The sequence below is a fragment of the Ailuropoda melanoleuca genome, chromosome 2 (assembly GCF_002007445.2).
Source record: "Ailuropoda melanoleuca isolate Jingjing chromosome 2, ASM200744v2, whole genome shotgun sequence".
NCBI lineage: Eukaryota > Metazoa > Chordata > Mammalia > Carnivora > Ursidae > Ailuropoda > Ailuropoda melanoleuca.
Window position 1 is genome coordinate 198,593,985 of NC_048219.1, and position 16,348 is coordinate 198,610,332.

The following is a 16,348-nucleotide window of genomic DNA, read 5'->3' on the forward strand; positions in this document are numbered from 1 at the left end:
CCTTCAGCTCAAACCTTCCAGCCGGGGAACGGGAGACCCAAGCTNGCAAGGACCACACAAACTCAACACTCATCGTGTTTCAAATGAGTTCGACCCTTCGAGCCTTGGGGTGGGTGCAAGCAAGGCCCTGTTCCAGCCCTGTCTGGGATTTCCTTCAGCTCAAACCTTCCAGCCGGGGAACGGGAGACCCAAGCTTCTAGGACCCAACTCCCAGTCCACCCCCACGATCCCGTGTTCTCACTGACCGGCCCCCAGGCCCAGGACCGTGGCCCTCACTGGCACTGCCCCTCACTGAGCACGGCCCCCGGCCAAGGCCAGCCGCGCACTTCACATTCTTTCTCACTTAATTGTCACAACCATCTGGGGTCCTCTGTACCACGGGGTCTGTGCTTGACATGGAGGCCCAGAGCAGCCAGAAGAGTCCTTGCTCAGGTGACTGTAGAGTGGTCCAGGCTCGGGCCCCTGGGCTGCTGCTCCAGCCACCTCCCGGACCTGCGGGGGCGGCCGCCCAGTTTCCTGACGTCCTTGTGTTTTGACGGCAGTGCGCTCTGGGATGGGCACGGCAGAGGCTGTCCTGAGGGGTGCGGGCCTGGCTAAGCTGGGGGGCTTCGCGCCTACATCCTCCCCTCACTGGGAGATTCCCAGAGAGAAGGGCTTGCCCCGAGGAACAGGTACCCTGTTGCCCGCAGGACCAGGACATTGGGCCCCTCTCAGGCCCTGGACGGTGGGACCCAGGGCCTGCATGGTTTTGCGGGCCAGAAACTGCCCTGTGATTCAGACCTGGCAGCATGACGGAGAGCGCGCCTGATCCTCGTCCGCGTCAAGGCATGTTCCCGAACAAAGACTGTTCTTTTGCGAGGAGTCCCATGAGCTTCCTAAACCCACGGCGCACAAAGCCAGTCCTTCTTCCAGTTCCTCAGGGCCTCAGGCTGCCTCGCTTGGCGCCACCATCCCACGGCACCCTCCCTCTTTCTGACTCACGTGACCAGTCACCAAGCACCTTCAAAGAAACTAAATCTTTCTCCTTTGCTGGTTCAAAACCTGGGCCCCTGGGTTCACTCTCCCACCCTAGCCTCAAAGACCTTTCTGAGCCCACCGCACAGCGCATGATCCCTTAAAGTGAGAGCCCTGGGCTGCCCCCACCACCCCCTCCCCAGGCTCCCACACCGCTCATCCGGTCCCTGCACTCGCCACACTCCCAGCCCACCCCTCGGGACCCATGGGGCCCTTAACACACGTCCACAGCTTCTCTGATGCTCCCTCCCTTGAGTGTGGGCTGCACTGGGGAATTTGCTCCCAGTGAAGGGAATGTGGCAGAAACGATGGAGGACATCCGCGGTGGGTCATAAAACACACCGCAGGGGCACCTGGGTGGCTCAGTTGGTAAGCGGCTGCCTTCAGCTCAGGTCCTGGGATCCAGCCCCGCCTCAGGCTCCCTGCTCAGTGGGGAGCCTGCTTCTCCCTCTGCCTCTGCCGCCCCTCCTGCTTGTGTTCTTGCTCTCAAATAACTAAAATGTTAAAAACCAAAACCAAAACCCCCTGCAGCTTGCACTTTCCCTTTCCCTCGCATCGCGTGCTCTGGGAGAAACCAGCCGCCACGTGGTGAGAACGCTGAAGCAGCTTCACGAAGGTCCACGTGACAACGAGCTGAGGCCCCCAGCCTAGCCAATCTCCAGCTGATTCAGTTCTGGCCAACACTGTGACCACCATCCCGAGACCCTCAGCCAGAACCACCCACCTGCTGCCACATCCCTAACCCACAGAAACTGCAACAGCATAAGGTCTTGCTAAGTTTTGGGGTAACTTGATACACAGTGGTAGACAATGAATGCAGGTCTCTCAGGATGTCTATAGTGCTTAAATAAAAGATTCAACTCAAAATTTCCTCAAACTGTAAAACTGTGTTCATAATTCATGACCGGAAATCCCAAGGTGGACGATCCCAGGACCAACAAGTTCAGGGGCTCGGGGCGTCATCGGGCTCTTCATTGTCCTGCTCTGGAGTCTCTGTGTGCGGGCCTTTGTCTTCTGGCTTGCCCCCCTGTGGTCACAAGCTGACTACAGCAGTTTCCATTACCACACCTCCACACGCTGGCAGCCAAGACTGGCCACAAGAGAGGCCATCACATGCCCTGGGTAGACTGCGGGAAACACCCCCACAGCCCCCCGGAGGACGGTTCCGTGTCCCGTTGCTCTGAGCTTGGGCACACGGCCCTCTATAACTTCTGACTCCGGGCTAGGGAGAGGTCCAGACTCCCCAGATGACTTCAGCTGCCCCAACTAAATCAGCTTCTTGCTGGTGAGGCAGGGCCAGTACGTGCTGGATCCTCATGAACCTGGCAGTCTGCCACCCAGGGCTGCAGCCACGGTCCAGCTCTTGCTGCCCCTCCCTTCACCTGGGCCACCTCCACTCTCCCCTCCCCCACTCTGGGTGACGTGTGGGCAGGACACTAGTTTCTAACCTCTGTGTCCCCATGAGAATGCAGGGCCTGGTTACTGCCCACTAAACAGGGAGGAGCTGTGGGGGTTCGGAACAGACAAGCCCCAGCCCCAGGTGCGAAGTCAGAGAACATCCCTTGACAAACAACAGGGAGTCATCCAGGCGCAAGTGTGAGTTAAGTCACAGAGCACAAAAACTCCAGAGTTGTGATAACCTTGGGCGGCTGGAGGGGAGCAGGCAGGGTTCAGATTCCATTGAACCCGCTCACACCCACAGGCTCAGGAAAGGAAATGGTCAGATGTGCGTGGTACATGTCCGCAGGAAGCAGCCTGGTCTCCAGCCTTGGAGGCCTGGGCGAGTGGCACAGCAAAGGCCCCTACTTAGAGTCCAGATCCTGAGCTGCTTCAGTTCTGCTGCTAACCACCCCAGCGTGCTACCTGGAGAGAACAGTCCAGCATTCCAGGGCAGGTAGGAAACCTGTCTCTCACTCCTTCAGGACCCGACGTGAAGCAGAGCCCAGGCCTTTCCGGATTCCCTTCAGCTGCAGTGCAGCCTCCAGCCTCCCAAGGAGTCACCAGCATCTCCGGGGGGAGCTACACCATAGGAATGCTGAAAGGTCATGAAGTCCTAACAATCCAGAGACAGATGTTGAGCTACCCAGTTGTTTTCTAGAACCTCAAGAGTACCCTAGGCCCCCAAAACAGCCTGGTGGGTGGGGCTCACACAGTGTGACACTCTCAGAGGGAGGAGCTGCAGCTATCATGGGAACCTGGAGCAGATGCTCCAGGACCACGCTGTCTCTCTTTCTGCCAGTAGGGACTTGGATCTGTCGCAGAAGGGCTTAGATCGGACTACCCTTCCCATCACGGGGCTGGGTAAAAGCAGCCTGGAATGCAAGATCTGAGTAATCCTAGTAGAGGGGGAGAGCTGCCACGAGAAGGGTTAAGGCCCCTTCTCCCCTGCCCGACCCTCTGTGAAGGCTCCGGTCCCACCGAAGCAGGCTTCGGGGACAAGCAAACAAGCCTCCGGCTGACTGCCTTCCAACCTTCCCAGGAATGGGAAAGTACCGGCTCCTGCAGCAAGGATGAATATTTAGGCAGGTCCTGGAGTCCCTGTCCTCGCCTCCCCGCAGCTATTAGCACACGTCCAGCAGGTCACTCACTGCCCAGCCAACCAGGACAACATGCCCGGACATCTGCTCCAGCCTCGTCCCCTGCCCCGCTCAGGATCCACCGTGTCTGATCCCAGGCGGCCTCGAGACAGCGTCCCAGGCCAGGTAGGCCCTTCCCCCGGCCGGCTGCGGCCGGGAGCCCAGCCCTCGGCCACCGCAGCCGCTCGCCACCGCCTTCCCCAGCGAGCCTCTCCCGGGCTCCTCCCCCAACAGGCGGCCAGACCGGCCAGCGCCGCGAGAAGTCGCGCATTCTGGGAAGGGGCGCTGCATGCTGGGACCTGTAGTCCGCGGCCCGACCTCGCCCAAGGAGGCCTCGCGTGTCCCTTCAGCCCAAGAGCCCGCGAGTCCAAGAGGCCCCAACGCACCGGTCCGAGCTGCCCCGACTCGCGGACACGACGCCCGTGGGCCTGTCGGGGCTCAGCTGCGGCCGGGTCTGTCTCCAGACCCCTTCCCGGAAAGAGAGGCGCAGCCAGGGCGACGGTGCGGTCTCGCGAGAGCCGACCTCGAGAGCCACGCCCCCTGGGGGGTGCGTCCGCGGCTCGAGTGCGATTGGGTCGCTATGTCACGTGGCCCGGCAGTTCCCGCGGCTACCGAGCGGGCGCGCGGGAGCTACAGTGTTCTCGCCTTTCTTCCGGGGCCGCGCTCGGCGCCGGGGGCGTGGGCACCCCATGGGATCCCGGGGCGCCCAGGATGCGGGCGCCGGCCAGGGAGCTCTTCCGGGACGCCGACTTCCCCGCCTCGGACTCCTCGCTGTTCTCCAGCTTCTCCACGCCGCTGGCCCAGTTCCGCGAGGACATCACATGGAGGCGGCCCCAGGTGGGGAGGCTGGCGCGGGTCTCGAACCTCGGCCCGGGCCCCGAACCTCGGGCCCCGCACCCCGCGCGCTGTCTCCGGCGGGGTGCCGCTGCGGCCCTCAAGAGAGCGGGGTCCCTCGGGAGGGAGCCACCGCGGAGCTCCTGGCCCGCGCCCGCTAGAGCTCGGTTCCGAAGGAGGTTCGGGGCAGAGCGAGACGTCCGGTCTAGCAGACGCCAGCCCAGCCCCACTTCTGCTCCGACTGGCGTCCAGGACTGAGCTTCTGGGCTGCTTGGCCCTCCCGGCCACAGGCGGTCCTGCTGTCTTTTGTGTTTGCCGGGATCGACTACGCTCGTGCCCTTCTGGAAGGGCAACGTTATTTGGATTTCGTGCACCTGCATTTTCACATGTGAAGCTTGAAGGTGGCAATTTAAAGGGACGCTCTGACCTAGTGCTGTGTTATCTTTAGAAATGGTTTATCTGCTGAGTAATAAGACTTCTCAGGAAGAACCCTCCCCTGCCTGCAAGTACATAGCCTTAGCGGGGACCTCTCCCTGGTCACCAGTCCTTGGAGCAGCTTGGCTCTGGCCATGGAGGTGCTTGGGCAGCACGGAAAGTGCTGGTTTGCTGTGAAGGAGACAAGGGCCAAAGCACGAAGTCTTATAGGTCATGCCAGTGGAATTGGGGTTAAAAATGCATTTTAGGCACAGTGGGAAGGCCATTAGAGGGCTTTAATAGAGGAGCGATTTGAGTGGGTTTATGTTTTAAGAAGCTCACCTTTACTGCCAGCTGGGAAGTGGATTGATGGGGCAGGAATGCAGTGGTCCTAGAGAAAGGTAAAGGGGCTCAGTAACATGGCAATCGTTAGGATGTGGCTTTGGAGTGGTTGGATTTGAGAAATAATTTGGAGGGGGATTAATACGTTTTAATGACTGATTAGAAGTAGAGAGTGAGGGGGCGCCTGGGTGGCACAGCGGTTAAGCATCTGCCTTCGGCTCAGGGCGTGATCCCGGCGTTATGGGATCGAGCCCCACATCAGGCTCCTCTGCTATGAGCCTGCTTCTTCCTCTCCCACTCCCCCGCTTGTGTTCCCCCTCTCTCTGGCTGTCTCTATCTCTGTCGAATAAATAAATAAAAATCTTTAAAAAAAAAAAAAAAAGAAGTAGAGAGTGAGGATAAAGCAAAGATCAAGAACAACTTCCAGATTTTTAGCCTGAGCACCTGGCTAGATGGTGGTCCTGTCTGACATGCTGGGGGACACTAGGAGGTGAGAGATAGCTAGGGATGGGACTCTCGCGTTGCGTTTTGCTCTCAAAGGTGCGAGCAGAGCTGTTAGCCAGCAGTTGGGCATGAGAGTCAGGTGCTCAGAAAGTTCTGGGCTGGAGGACCCGGACCTCTGGGAATGGGGACCGTTACAGGGCCCAGGGCCCCGAACAGTATCTCCAGAGAAAGTGGGTCTGAAGAAGAGAGGGCTTGGAATTGAGCCTTGAGGGACCCTAACATTTTCCAGCGTTTCAAGCAGGTGCCTTGGCAAGTAGCCTGGAGAAGCAGCAGGTGGTGAGGTGAAAGGACAGCCAGGAACACGTGGAACCATGGGAGCCAAGAGGGGACTGTGGGGGAGTGCAAGGGGACAGCCACTGTTCTGATGCTTCCAAGTGTCAGGGAAGATGAGAACAGAGAGAACCCGTCCGATTTGACAACACAGAGGCGACTGGCCCAGAGGCTAGAGGGGCCTGTGCTGAGTGAGCAGGAGGGAAGAAGTAAGGAGGGCAGCTCTTTCGAGAAGTCTGTCAGTGAAGGGAAGCCTCAAGGGGAGATAATGCAGGGGGGACGGTATCTTACGGAAGATGGGGGTTCTTTCTGCCTTATGCTGGTGGAATTCTCCCTGCAGGGGTGGAGGAGGGAGGGGGTCATGGGAGGAACCCAGGCTCTAAAGGCAGGAGAAGAGGTCAGGTAGGGGTTGCTTCTGAGGAAGCTTCCGGCAGGGTCATCAGTTCAGACAGGCGTGGGTAAGGGCGGGGGCGTGGAAGTGTTAAGAAGAGAGGGAGAAAGGGGAAGGTACAAAGTAGCCTGGGTTTGGGGAAATTAAGCAGGATTCCAGCAGTATGGAGAATCAGTTATGAATTTAAAGTGAAACCATTTTCTAGGGCAAGTTAACTGTTTTGAGAAGGGGGATGGGATTCATCTAGACTTGGGGTTTTGCCACTTAAGGAAGGTAGACAGAGAGACAGGGACCCTAGGACCTAAGCTGGGCAGGGTGATCTAAAGCCAGGAGGGGCTGACAGATCACGGCTGCGAGAGACCAGCTTCTTCCCCTCCCCTCCCCTCTTAGGCAATGTGGGTGACCAGAAGAGCTCCTCCCCGGTGCCTGTCACCTAGATCCTGTGTTCTGAGTTTTAGAGACTAGCCTTCAGGCGTGATATAACTGGGTGATATTCTTTATTTCAGGAAATTTGTGCCACACCCCGGCTGTTTGCAGATAACCCCCAGGAGGGACAGGTGAAGCAAGGGCTGCTGGGAGACTGCTGGCTCCTGGTTGCCTGTGCCGCCCTGCAGAAGAGCCGGCACCTCCTGGACCAGGTATCTGTGGCGGGGCGGGCTGCTCTTCTGCTCTGTCTTCCTGTCTGCTGTGCTCAGGAAGGAAGCAGGAGGCAGGGCAGCGGAACCTCCTCCCTGTGGGCTCTGCTGTGGCCTCCGGGCACGGCTGGTGGGAACGGAGAGCTCTGCTCTAGGGCCACGGGGGCTCCAAGGCGTGGACACCGTGTCCGCCTGTCCCCACGGCGCCAGCGCAGGTGCTTTCTGCTCTGCTCTGCCCTCCTGAGCCCTGGGTTCTCATGCAGGCAGAGCTGTGTGTTCGCGATGCCAAGATGAGCAGCCCGCCTAGAGTAGGAGAGGGTCGGCTGAGGGATCCTATGCCCCTGGTTTGGAGTGAGTTTCCCTAGCTAGTTATTTTTTTTTTTAACAGGTTTTGAATATGAATTGGCAAAAGGTGGTAAAACTGTTTCGGATGCTAGGCAGCTAGCCCAGGTATAACAGGCCTGCTCAGAGTGCTTGCTTCTCCAGGAGCATTCACAGCGTTGCCTCGTTGCTAGATGTTACTGACGAATGCAGCAATGTTGACAGTGGTGACCCGTTCAGAGCTACTCCCGTGTCCCCAGGCAGGCGCTGCTGAGCACACCATAGTTGCTGGCCTTCATTCTCACAGGCCTCGCTGGCTTTGACCCTCGTTTGCAAACGAGGGTGCGAAAAGCATTGTTGTCACATTTGTAGCTAGTACGTGGCAGAGCCAGGACCAGACAAGTCTGTGTAGGTGCAAAGCCCACATTTGTCTTACTTTGGGTCCGAACTCCAAAGCCAACAGTGAATGCATTGGGTCCAGGCGCTGGCGGAGCTCTTGAGGCACCCACCTGCAGCTGGGGGGTTGCTGTGCCCACCCCCTCCCCTGGGGAGCCTCTGTGACTGCCGTCTGCAGCCCGCTCTGTCGGGAATTGCCTGTAAAAGTCACATTTGTTTTGGATTCGGGTTGATTGTTTATTTGGAATAGTAGGATGTCACGGTTGGCTTTAAGCTTTTGGAGATACTTGGCCTCCTGAGTGTGGTCCTAAAATGTTTTATTAAAAGGTGCGTTAGTTTTCTGTGTGGTGTTTGGGCTTTGCACCAATGCTGACGTCCAGCTGCGGAGTAAAGCAGGGCCCCTGGCGCAGCAGAGGCTTCCGTGGAGCGGCTCCGGTGACGGTGCTTGGGAAACACTGTGTGGTTTGTCTCTCATGCTCTCCTTTTGCCTTTCCCTGTGCGTGGTAGGTCTTTCCTCCTGGACAGCCGAGCTGGCGTGACCACACGTACCGCGGCTCCTTTACCTGTCGAGTTTGGCAGTTTGGACGCTGGGTGGAGGTGACCATAGATGACCGTCTGCCTTGTCTTGCAGGGAGACTCTGCTTCTCCCGGTGCCAGAGAGAAGATGTGTTCTGGCTTCCCTTACTGGAGAAGGTCTATGCCAAGTACGTGTGCTGGAGGCTGGAGGGGCTGGGCCGGGGTGGGCTGGGGAGCCACAGCTGCGTTAGGCCACCCCCGGGTAGCACATCTCCACTCTCCCTGGGCTGTAGTACCCTCCTCAGTTCCAGGAACCTGGCAGCCAGGCCTTCGGTGGGGCCGACCCGCCCAGAGACAGAAACTCGGAGACGTGGCCTGTGGTGTGCGTCTCTCCCGACCCGCTCCCTCTGTCTCTGCCCTCGTTTCAAAGTCGGGCACAAAGACATCACCCACCACAGCAAACCGTGGGAGGAGTGAAGCCAGCCAGGCCTCAGTGCTTGTTTACTGTGGTCCTGCCTGAGGCTGTGCCCCTCAGCCCAGGTCCGAGTGGGAACACTTCCCTCTTGGAATGCAGTGAGCAGCCTACCCGAAGAGGCCATCCTGCTAGGCAGGCCTTTGCAAGAGGGGAGCGAGGAGGGCCTGCGCTGATGTGGGCGCGAACGCCTCCGTCCCGCGGCCAGGGTGGGGTTTGATGGTGAGAAGTGGAGTGGGTGCTCACGGCCTTGCGCCCCACGCTGCCTCGCGCTCGCGTCCGCACCGGAGGCCACAGGCCGTTGCTGGGCCGCTGTGCATTACGGCCTTTGAGGGTCCCAGGGCCTCTGCACTTGGTGAGGATGAGGCAGGAGTACAGAGAAGCGCTTGAAGTGGTGGGTGAGGTGATTTGGGGGTGTGGCAGACACGGGGGTGTTGCAGACACGGGGGTGTGGCAGACACGGGGGTGGAAGACAGCCGGGCACGTGCCCCAGAGCCAGAGGCTCACTCCGCGTGCTTGTCTCTCCAGGGTCTACGGGGCCTATGAGCACCTGTGGGCAGGGCAGGTGGCGGATGCCCTGGTGGACCTCACCGGCGGCCTAGCAGAAAGGTGGAGCCTGAAGGACTCGGCAAGAAGCAGCGGCCAGCAGGACAGGCCTGGTGGCTCGGAGCGCGGGGTTTGCCAGCAGCTGCTCAGCCTCAAGGACCGCTGTCCGATAAGCTGCTCGGTGCTCAGCCCCAGAGACGGTAAGGCGGAGGGCGGGCAGCGGAGGGCGGGTGGCAGAGGGCGGGCGGCAGCGGGACTGGCCTGCATCCCAGGCGTCCCCACAGCCCCCACAGGTACACAGGGCCTTGTTCTCGGGGCCCCGTCAGGACTAAGTGGGAAGCAAGACTTTTGTCCTTCAAAGCTGGTGTCTGGTGTGTGACCTTCCCCCGCCACCCATCCTTCTCCGGAGAGAGGGTCCCTTTTTCCCTTGACTTTTTTCTTCTTTCTCCCCAAATTACAAGTAGGATGAGGCTGGAGCCTCTGCCGGGGCGGCCGCCACACAGAAACTCTAGAACCCAGTGCTGGCGGCATCTCTGGCCCGGCTGGCAAACCGGCAAAATCAAACTCAGATTTTCATTTGAGGGATATCTGCGCTCATTAAAAGAGAGTTTCTCGGAAGGAGGAAAGCCCACACACAGAACTGTTTTGACTTTTCCGTGGACCTCGGGGCTTTCCCACACACAGGCGTGTGTGTCACGCCTGGTACTACATTCCACTTTCTCAGGCACCGTGCAGACCACCGACGTCTCGTTCCGTCAGTGGCGCTTCCTGTTTCCTTACTCTTTCCCTGAATGCTGGCCGTTTCAGGTCTTTCTAAGTTCTCACATTATAGGTAGCTTTACTGAGCATTTTTATGTTTAACAGTGTTCACACTTAGGATGATTTTCATAATGAGGTTTTTGGCCCAAGAACACAGACGTTGAAATAAACGGACGCGTGTGAACGGGGAACGCTGCCGGGTCTGGGTGAGGCCTGGGGCGCCACCACGTTGGGGAGGTGAAGCCGGCGGAGGGCCGTGCTCAGACTGTGCAGGACGCAGGGTCAAAACTCTCCCTGAGGCTTGGCATCAGCTGTCCCCGGGGTGGGGCAGGGCTAATTCTTAGCTCTCTAGGCTTTGCAGAAACCCCCAGGCAAAGAGGGGGCCACTGGTGCTCAGCTGAATCCCGCAGAGGTGACTCAGCACTGGGGACTCGGGCAGGCACCCGGAGTGGTGGCTATGACACCATTCTAAATAAAGCTTTTAAAGACATTCCCGAAGTTTCTTCTCCTCTCTGGACTGCCACCCCTCTTCCCCAGATGGGCCTCCTCCTCTTCCACATGGTTTGATCCAAGAGCTCGGGGGGCTCTGGACAAGTGGGGTGGTTTCCTCTCTGGGGCTCCAGGGTTCCCCCCAGCAGTGTTTGGTCCCGCGGCCCCTGGCTGTGTGGTCCCCCCCACCCTGCCCCCAGCCAGCCTTGCCAAGAGGACATTGCTCTTCTTGGTGGTCCCAGACCCGTCCCAGACCCGTCCCAGACCTGCTGGCAACAACACTTGTAGCCGCATGTTTGAGAACCGGCCCAGCACCAGGCGCCTTGTGCTGCCTTGTCGGCAGCTGGCCATCCTCGCTCATCCACCCAGGCGAGGACCAAGGCCCCGAGAAGGGAGTGACCTGTCAGACCCGTGGCAGCCAAGCCACAGTCCACACCCAGGTTGTTTGCCGTGGCTTTGCACTGGCTAAGGCCACTTCTGAGCTCACTTATCCACAGTGGTCACGAAAGGAGCCCCAGTGGTCCGTGGGGTCTGGGTGCTACTGTGGCCACAGGTCAGGTGTGCTGGAGCATCCTGTGGGGAAGGAGACAGACCTGTGCTTCTGCTCTGTCTGGGGACCTCCTGTCTACAACCAAGCTGTTCCTCACCCAGGTGCCAGGGAGCTGGGGGAGTTTCATGCCTTCATTGTGTCGGATCTGCGAGAGCTCCAGGGGCGGGCCGGCCAGAGCGTCCTGCTGCTGCGCATTCGGAACCCCTGGGGCCGGCGGTGCTGGCAGGGGCCCTGGAGACAGGGGTGAGTGTGGGCCAAGGCCAGGGCTGTGCTGCTGTCAGTGAGAGGAGGGGGCCGGGGTCCTGAGTGGCAGCGGGGAGCCGTCGCAGCCGTGTGTGTGCCCATGCTAGTTTGTAGCTGGTCAGCACAGTGCGCGGTTGGTCTCCTACAAGGCCCCCTTGGCACCTGCTTGTGGTCCCCTGGGTCCTGTGTTTGGCCCTAGACAGCCTTAGGAGGCTGGATTAGTGCTTGGTGCTGGGACCGAGGCCACCCTAGGCCCTGGGCTTCTATCTCAAGGGTGCTCACGGAATGGTGGATGCCCGGTCAGGTTGCGGGGTGACAGGGACACGTGGGATGCCCAAGCCGCACTACAACTCTAAGATCTTTACTGATGCCGGGGACCAGGATTGAGTGAGGGCACTGGATCCATTCCCCTTGGCCGACCGCAGTTGGTCGGCAGATCTGACCCTTGCTCCTGAGTGCTGGAGGCTAGCGGCAGCTCGGTCTGAGGCGGTGGGGCACATCCTTCGTCGGCCCGCTCATGGGGACAGCCCGAGGCAGGAGCCTCGGGAAAGGAGTGAGGATTAGCCCAAGGAAGGGCCGGTGCAGAGCTAGTGTGAGCTGAGCCGGCAGGAAGCTGGCAGGGCGCAGGGCTCCTCAGTCAGTGCTGTCAGCTCCGGGATGAGGGGCCGCCGCTGAAGTGACGTGCCTTCCAGGGGCGAAGGGTGGAGCCTGGTGGACCCAGCCGATGAGTCTGAGTTGCTGTCCCAGCTGCAGGAAGGAGAGTTCTGGGTGGAGGAAGAGGAGTTCCTCCGGGAGTTCGACGAGGTCACTGTTGGCTTCCCTATCACGGAGGCCGGCCACCTGCAGAGCCTCTACTCGGGTAAGGGGGAGGCCTGCACCCAAGGGGAGGCCCTTGTGGGGGTGCCTTCTGCGGTTAGGGCTGAGCGGCCACCGTGTCCCCCTGGGGGCTCGTGGGCACAGCCCTCGCCCCAGGCCCTAGTCTGTTGCTCCTGTGTGCGGAGAGATGGCTTCGTCCCCTCCCATCCCAGGTGGCTTGAGGTGGCGGGAGACCACGGGGCCCCTTCCTGTGGGGTGCCGCAGCTGGTGTCGGTGCGAGTGGCAGGGATGCCCGGGTGGGAGCCCTTTCCTGAAGCTGCTGCTTGCTGGTTCTCCCCCTAGAAAAGGCGCTGTGCCACACCCAGGAGCTGCCTGGGGCCTGGGTCAAGGGGCAGTCCGCCGGAGGCTGTCGGAACAACAGCGGCTTTCCCAGCAACCCCAAATTCTGGCTGCGGGTCTCGGAACCAAGCGAGGTGTTTGTTGCCGTCCTGCAGAGACCCAGGGTGCGCCCCGCGGGCCGGGCTCGGGCACCGGTGGTGGACGAGCGTGCCGCGTGGAGCCCGGCCAGCTTCCGACGCGAGGACTACCAGGCCGTGGGCCTGCATATCTGGAAGGTATCTCCACCCTGGGCTCGGCTCCCTGCTCGGGGTCTGGGCGTGCTGGGACACAAGCGACTGCCAGGAGCCTCCCGTGCCTCGTCCTCCAGGGTCAGACGGCCGCTGGAGCTCGCACAGACCCAGCTCTGCCCGGCGCGGCTGGTGCCTGTCGGACAAAGGGAGATGGAACTCGAGCAGCCATTGGCTGGCTGGCAGGAAGGGGGGCACAGCGCGGTCTGATGGGTCTCCTCTCTCCCAGAGCAGGGTCCAGGGAGAGCTGTGGTTTGGGGGGCACTTTGAGCCAGCCCCTGCCATGCCGGGGAGGGACCCACGGGTCTGGATGCTCGCTTGTTAAGTCATTTGAGAGGCCTTTCTGCCGGGCCAAGGCGGCGGGGCCGGTCTCCGGACAGTGGCGCACGTCCTCCTCTGTGCAGGTGGAGAAGCAGCGGGTCAGCCTGCCTAGGGTCCTGTCCACGCCCCCCGTGGCCGGCACCGTGTGCCACGCCTATGACCGGGAGGTGCACCTGCGCTGCGACCTCGCACCCGGCTTCTACCTGGCCGTGCCCAGCACCTTCCTGAAGGACGTGTCGGGGCAGTTTCTGCTGCGGGTCTTCTCTAGCGGGAGAGTCTCCCTCAGGTGAGAAGGGCAAGGAGGGGCTCTAGGCTGTTCTCCCGAGGCCCGCAGCTGAGGAAAGGGGAGCGCGGCCCAGGCAGCTTCCTGGAGGTGTGTGTGCATTCGTGGCCTGCCGCGGGCAGGCCTGGAGCGTGCTGCCAGCCGCCCTCCTGTGTGTCTTTCCCGGGCAGTGCCATCAAGCCGGCGGCCGGGAGCCCTGCCCCTGGGGAGGCCCTGTCCGCCGGCGAGTGGGAGACTGTGCAGCTGCGGGGCTCCTGGAGAACTGGCCAGACAGCAGGGGGCAGCAGGAACTTTGCCTCCTACCCTAGCAACCCGTGCTTCCCCCTGTCGGTCCCTGAGGGCCCAGGCCCCCGCTGTATCCGCGTCACTCTGCGCCAGCACTGCCAAGACAGCCAGTGCCATCCCATCGGCTTCCACATCTTCCAGGCAAGCTCCTCCTCCTGCTCCGGGCGGGTGGGGGAGGTCCTCAGAGGGTCTGTGTCCCGGGTGGCCAGGGGTGACAGAGGCCTGGACTCGGTCGTGTGAGCACAGCCGGGCTGGCCGGTCCCATGCAAGATCATGTCTGGGTTTCCTGAAGTCTGTAATTCACTGGGGTCCTAGGTCAGCAGACACGGCCCCTCCTCCACTCCCCCAGCTTAGAACAACGGTGTCATGAGGTCACTTCTGCTCCCCAGAACTGTGCCTCCTGCCCAGGAGACCCGATGACGTGCCCCACCAAGAGCTGCCCCAGAGCCATGCAGCCCCGCCCTTCCCTGTGCCCCACACCCCTGGGGCTGCTCTTCTGGGGAGTGGGCATCAGCTCAGGGGCAGGAAGAGGTCCTGGCCCAGGCTCGCCGGGCAGAGCAGGAAAGGAGGGAAAGGGCCACAAAAGATAGTGTGGGGTCCTGGCAGACAGATGCCACCGAACGCAGCTGCTCATTCTCAGATCAGAAAGCTGTCATGGGTGGAAGGGAGCGGGTGTTGAGGCCCAAGTGGGGCCCGTATGTCATGAACGCCACCCCAAATCTTCCCCCACCTCAGCCTGCTCGCTGTGCCGTGCTGCAGGCAGGACACACTTAGCAGACCTGTGGTTGGGGGAAGGGGGGCAGGCACAGTGCCAGAGGTCAGAGGTTGCAGGCCCAGATTCCACGGTAATGAAGTGGCTCCCAGCCCGCACGTGTGCTCCTCCTGGGGGCCCTACTTCAAGAGGGGCTTGACGAACTGGTGGGTGCCCAAGGCAGCACGGGCCGGGGCAATGGCCAGGATGTGTCCCAGGCTCTCTTGTGCGGTGCGCGCACTTAGCCTGCACTGCAGATGACGGGAAGGAAGGGTGGGCGTGTCTCTGAGAAGCTTCTGTACCCCTGGGAGGACAGAGCCGCTGCATTTCCTAAGAGCAGAGGGCTCATTCTGGAGTCTTGCTCTACCCAGGCCACCAGCTGGAGCATCCAGAGGCTTTGATGAAAGTGCCAGGGCCAGTCAGGTGACTCTCTGGACAGAGCCCTGGGCAGTGGTGATGGTGGCGGTCCCCCAGGCAGGGCTGCCCTCCTGACAAGGGTCGTGGGGCCTTGGTGAGTGGCGAGCCCATCTTGACAGGCTTGGCAGGTCTTTCTTCCTGGAAAAGGGCAGGTGTGTGATGTGGGGAGATCTAGGCAGACGGCCCCAGGCTTGTCCTGACCCCAGACATCCCAACCTCAGAAAGGGAGTGAAGTCCGAAACTGAGAAGGAGAGCACCTCCTGGTGGTCATGGCAGCCCAAAGGATAGGCTTACCCCATCTGAGCCCGTGCATCTCCCAGGTTCCGGTGGATGGGGGGAGCCAGGGTACGCCCAACCTGCTGCTCCAGGAGCCTGTGGTGAGCTGTGTGCCGCATTGCTACGCCCAGGAAGTGAGCCGGCTCTGCCACCTGTCGCCGGGGACCTACAGGGTCGTGCCTTCCACCTACCTGCCAGACACAGAAGCGGCCTTCGCGGTGACCATCGCCACCAGGATAGACAGGTGTGGCTCCAGGGCTGGGGGTCCTCAGTGTATCGTGTGCGCCTTCCTGTTCCCCGCCACCCCGCTGCCGCCCTGCCTGCCCCAGCTCTGACCTGTCCCGGCACAGCAGCAGCAGTGGAGCACGTCCGCCTGCAGGGGGGAGGCAGGGAGAGCAGGGCTTCTCGAGCTGGGGGCCAGCCGGGTTGCGCTGTCCTCTCTCCTGCAGGCGCTCTATTCACAGCCAGGAGAGGCTGGGGCAGCTCCTCCAGGAGGTAGGTGTGGGGCTTGGGTTGGGGGCGGGCCCCGTACTCCGCCTGGGGGCTGCCTGGTGCCCCGGGGGCTGTGTTCTCCGCCACGCTCCCCCCAGAGGCCTCGCTGCAGGCCAGGCTGTGCCCTGGGACACAGGCACACTTGTCTCTTGCCAGGAGGGCCGGGAGCCTGGGGCTGCAGTCACACCCCCGGCAGTGCCACCGGGTGCATGAGGGGGGTGGGCCCCCAGCCGCCATCCAGGGCAGCCCCGACCCCACCATCTTTCCTCCCGCAGGCCTCCTTCATGGCAGTTATGAAAACCTAACCGCGTGACCCCCTGTGTCCGCTCTGGCGACTGGGGGTGCTGAGGGGCTCCCTCACACGGTGCCCCCAGCCTCAGCACCGTGGGGGCCGGTCCTGAGCTGGATGGACGGTTGCGCGTGCTCGGGGGTCCAGGCGAAGACCCCATCCTGCGGGGGACGTAGCCTGGGGCAGAGCAGGTGCCCGGGGAGGGCAGGGGAAGCCGCGCAGGGCGTCTGTCCCACGCGCTGGGGCGGCAGAGCTTCCTGGCGACCGTCCTTGGCGTCTGCCCCCAGCTCGGGAGAGAGGACTTACAGCAGACGAGAGCGTAGTAGGACAAATCTTGTCGAGAACTATCTATGTGCAACATTTTTAGGAAGTGACTCTATAAATAAACGTGAGTACCCAGTGGTTTACAGGTGAGTCGTGTCTCGGCTGGCTGGTGGCCGAGTCTGCTCTCACTGAGGCGGAGGGGAAGGCCTGGGCCCTGCGTCCCCCGGGGGCCCTCCGCCCAGCTGCCCATGCACTG

At 61.3% G+C, this 16,348-nt stretch overlaps 1 protein-coding gene across 4 annotated transcripts; it reads left to right on the forward strand.

Moving 5' to 3' along the window:
• Positions 1-4,171: 4,171 nt before the first annotated feature.
• CAPN10 (calpain 10) lies at positions 4,172-16,235 on the forward strand. 4 transcript variants are annotated; one of them, XM_002923142.4, is made up of 12 exons: positions 4,176-4,427; positions 6,852-6,983; positions 8,205-8,401; positions 9,214-9,431; positions 11,131-11,272; positions 11,965-12,131; positions 12,431-12,702; positions 13,119-13,321; positions 13,489-13,744; positions 15,092-15,291; positions 15,497-15,542; positions 15,815-16,235. In XM_002923142.4, the coding sequence occupies exons 1-12, from the start codon at positions 4,302-4,304 to the stop codon at positions 15,842-15,844; spliced, it is 1,989 nt and encodes a 662-aa protein (XP_002923188.1). In that variant the 5' UTR covers positions 4,176-4,301; the 3' UTR covers positions 15,845-16,235. The 4 variants fall into 4 exon arrangements, with proteins under 4 accessions (XP_019659266.2, XP_034511433.1, XP_019659265.1 ...); XM_019803707.2 differs by lacking the exon at positions 15,815-16,235 and having other exon boundaries at positions 4,172-4,427; positions 13,627-13,744; positions 15,497-15,808; XM_034655542.1 differs by lacking the exon at positions 15,815-16,235 and having other exon boundaries at positions 4,173-4,427; positions 15,497-15,808.
• The last annotated feature ends 113 nt before the right edge of the window (positions 16,236-16,348 follow it).